Source organism: Phalaenopsis equestris, unplaced genomic scaffold, assembly GCF_001263595.1.
Source record: "Phalaenopsis equestris unplaced genomic scaffold, ASM126359v1 Scaffold000065, whole genome shotgun sequence".
Classification (NCBI taxonomy): Eukaryota; Viridiplantae; Streptophyta; class Magnoliopsida; order Asparagales; family Orchidaceae; genus Phalaenopsis; species Phalaenopsis equestris.
This window is the reverse complement of record NW_018164507.1, coordinates 145247-149025: the sequence shown is the minus strand read 5'-3', so window position 1 is coordinate 149025 and position 3779 is coordinate 145247. Positions and strand designations below refer to the sequence as shown.

At 37.0% G+C, this 3779-nt stretch overlaps 1 protein-coding gene across 1 annotated transcript in view; it reads left to right on the top strand.

The window, feature by feature from the left end:
• Positions 1–247: 247 nt before the first annotated feature.
• LOC110019651 (anti-sigma-I factor RsgI6-like) overlaps positions 248–3779 on the top strand; it is a gene marked incomplete in the record, with an annotated part of 15610 nt that continues 12078 nt past the window's right edge. The window contains 2 exon segments of the mRNA XM_020717407.1: positions 248–398; positions 486–520. Coding sequence (XP_020573066.1) covers positions 299–398; positions 486–520 — 135 coding nt within the window.

The following is a 3779-nucleotide window of genomic DNA, read 5'->3' as shown; positions in this document are numbered from 1 at the left end:
CAACAACCAAACTAGATCAACCGATCGACAATATCTAGCCGAACAAATTAAAATTGCCGATCCGAAGCTAGTTTGGTTAAAACAATATCTAGCTGAACTGTTATAAAAAAACATTTTGTTTTTTGGTATGGTTTAATCCTCCGTGAAGAATGACTCGTGACTGTCCAGGGCACGGGTGTATAATTATGGAACGCCGTGTACTCCTTGTGATCAACATTTTGGCTCTTTCTCTCTCTTTCCCCTGCTTAACTCCTCTCTCCCTCAACAAGTTCTTCATTGTCTCTGTTCGGCTTTGGGCATGAGAAAGAGGAGAATGAGTAAAAATAACTTACTTTCTATGATTTTTATGTGCTTATATATTGCATCAGACTCTGTTGTTGCTGTTGGAGCAGGTTACGGTAAGTGTTCCTCCACCTTCTTCTTCTATCTATAGAGAGGTTTAGCTCCTCAGTTCTGATGTGGCTGGCCGTATGTTCTTGACGCAGAGGGACCTTCGTATGATTATTCTGCTTATACAGAGGTAATTTGTTCCTTGGTACATTTTATTTCTCCCTTTTCACCCCTTCCAATAATGTTGACTTTTTTGGGGTATTTGATGAGACTCGCTGCTAGGATGATCACCTTTTCACCCCTTCCAATAATGTTGATTTTTTTGGGGGAAATTTTGCATGTATACCACACTTCTTTATGTATTAATATATTTAACATTTTAATTTTAGGATAATTATATGCCATGATAGAACTATTGAGAATTTGATAAAAATGAAAAATATGTGTTGAAATTTTATCATAAATTTTGATATTTTAGTAAGAATTTGAAAAACAGATGAAATGGAGTGATTGATTTGTAAATACCAAGTTTGGATAGTCTTTTTGTAATTGCTCCTATTTATATTATATTCATAAAATTTTGAAATCCTAATTTGTCTTTTGCGAATCATGCTCTGAGAGTTAGAACACAGCGAATGAGAGAAGAAAGAGAGAGTATTATAACTCTCAAATCTATGTAGGGAGAATCGAGGGAAATGCATTCTTACTCGTATGTATTTTTGCTCCATACTTATAAAGACATGTTTTGTACAATTACAAAAAAGAGGAAACATTTATGAAAGTTGTTTTTACTCTCATTAAGACTCTAATAAATAGTATAAATTTTATGTCATATTTCATTTACAATTTGAATTTCAACATTGGCGGTGATTAACTGATCGACTAGCTTGAATTCAACCTATTGAGGCAACCGAGCGAGTGTCATTTGTGCCCTCTGGAGTACACATTGGTCTGTCAAGATGTTTGGTCGTATGGTGATCTTGCTCGGTGTCTTTTGGTACGACCGATCAGAGGGGTCGGTTGTGAAGTGGTTGTTCGGTTCAGACACGGGGTTGGTTGGTCAAATTTGATCAGCCGACTTTTCTCATAATGAGCCGTCGCTCATTTTCCGTTCGGTTCGATTCTTATAGGGCTCGTGTCTCACCTACCTAATTGGTTCGTCACCACGGCCAGAGCTCCCAATCTTGCAAGGGCTTAAGCATATCTTGTTGCTGTCCACATGGGGTATTTGATGAGACTCGCTGCTAGGATGATCACACTTCACTTTCGGCGAGACTTGCCGCTATCAAGCGGGAAACCATTTCCAGAGCTTGAACGTATCCCGGGTTTGGAGATGCGGCTTCATGTTTGGACTTGAATCAACAGAACGAACAACCCTTTCATCTTGGTTGTTCGTTTTGTTTGAGATTCATGCTAGTATTTTTGGTTGTTGACCTCATCCTTGGTGAGGTATGTCTTTATCTCTACAGTCTAGGATCTAGCTATAGGACTTTTTTAATGACTCTCATAGAGGACTAGCATTGAGACTCACACCACTTAGAAATTCAAACCACTTCTTGACTTCTGGTAGTCTCATGTGTATGGTTATGAATCTCAACTCTCGGTTGAGCCGATTGAGACTAGCACATTGAAACTCAAGATAAGTTCCCATGAGAATTGGAGATGCCCTAAGAGGACAATTGATTTAGGGTTTAATTCTTTGAGCACCACAATTCTCATCATATCACATTTCAATTCACGCCCCCACACACATAAACCACAAAACACTCACACCATAATTCACATCACCCACACTACAATTCACATACACTCCACCATCAAAAATTAAAATCAAAATTTCAAAAATTTCTACAGATCAAAATCTAAGACCAAATCAAACCCATTTTGACACCCAACTCAAGCCCACCTTCAAGCCACAAATTTGATGCCCTTATGGGCCACTCTTCATTATTAACATTCCCACATTAATCCACTTCATTTATCAACTTAAATTAAATTAACCATGACCAAAATTCAAGCCTAAATTCAAGAGCCAAAAGTTAATTCCAAAGTCCATCATCATATATCCAAAGCCCAAAAGCCACCAAATCTAAACCTGAATCCATCAACACAAAATCAAATCCAAATAAAATAAAATAAAATAAATGACTTGATGACATAAATTTAAATCCTCTCATCACATTAAAAAGAAATCAATCAAGCCAAAGATGTAAAGTTTCATGATTAAAATGTCCAAATTTAAGCTTATGACTAAATGAGGAGAAAATTCAAAAAATCACCAAAATCCATTTTCATGCAAGTCATGCAAGCCACATATCAGCCACAAAGCTTCATGCAAGCCACATGCAAGACACCACACCACATTTATACAAAGGATAACCACCTTTTTGAATTTCCCAAAAAGTGGCTAACCACTTTAATGACTCACTCAAATCTATGCTTATCCCAAATCCCCATGATTATGTCTTGTCTACCCAAGCCCCATAGAGCCCAATCTTGATGATGGGCGAGTACAACCCATTTCCATGATAATGACTAAAAAAGGCCCAAAAAAGAGCTAATTCCAATTCCCCCCAAATTAAGTCAAATCCCACATGGCTCCTCCTCATTAGCTCCTCCAATCTTCATAAAACTCTCCCTTCCTCTCTATCCCTTCAGCTTCCCCATCCCCTCTTCCTTGCCTTGCCGGGAAGAACCTAAGCTCATTCTAACCAAGCTACAACCTCCACTATTCCATGTCATGGAACAGCTACTCATCCATCTCCATTCTCTCCAAACAACAAGCCAAGGTAAGTTCCTTATTTCCTTTCCTTTTTTTATTTATTTTTACATATCCGCCGCCTAAACTTTCATATGCATGCATATCACACCAATCTTCTCATATATTTACATATACCTACCCTTTAATTCTTACGTATTTCCATCTAAAAAATCTATACTTCAATAATTTCATGCATACCACCCTATTCTCATGTATTTACATATCTAACCCCTTTAAAAAAATGAAATTTGCATGCGTACCACCCTTTCCTCATGTATTTACATATCTAACACCTTTAAAAAAAAAAAAAAAAGAAAAAAAAGAAATTTGCATGCATTCCATCTTTTGCTTCCAAAGCTTAAAAAAAAAAAAAAAATTACATACATGAGATTGAAAAAAATTTATATACATGAGATTTAATTCCTATGGATCTACATATCAAACACTTCACTCTAATTCCTTGCATGCGTGCCACCTTTCTCACCCTCCTCCTTTCTTCAAATGGTAAGCTCTCGATCACCTAAACCTCTCTCCGGAAAATCAAACTGAACCGAGCTAATTTGGGCCCTCTTCCTTTCTTCAAATGGTAAGCTCTCCGGAAAATCAAACTGAACCGAGCTAATTTGGTTGATTTGGTTCGGTTAAAAACAAATTTTCGTTTATGATTTTTACAATGTTAAATTATGAT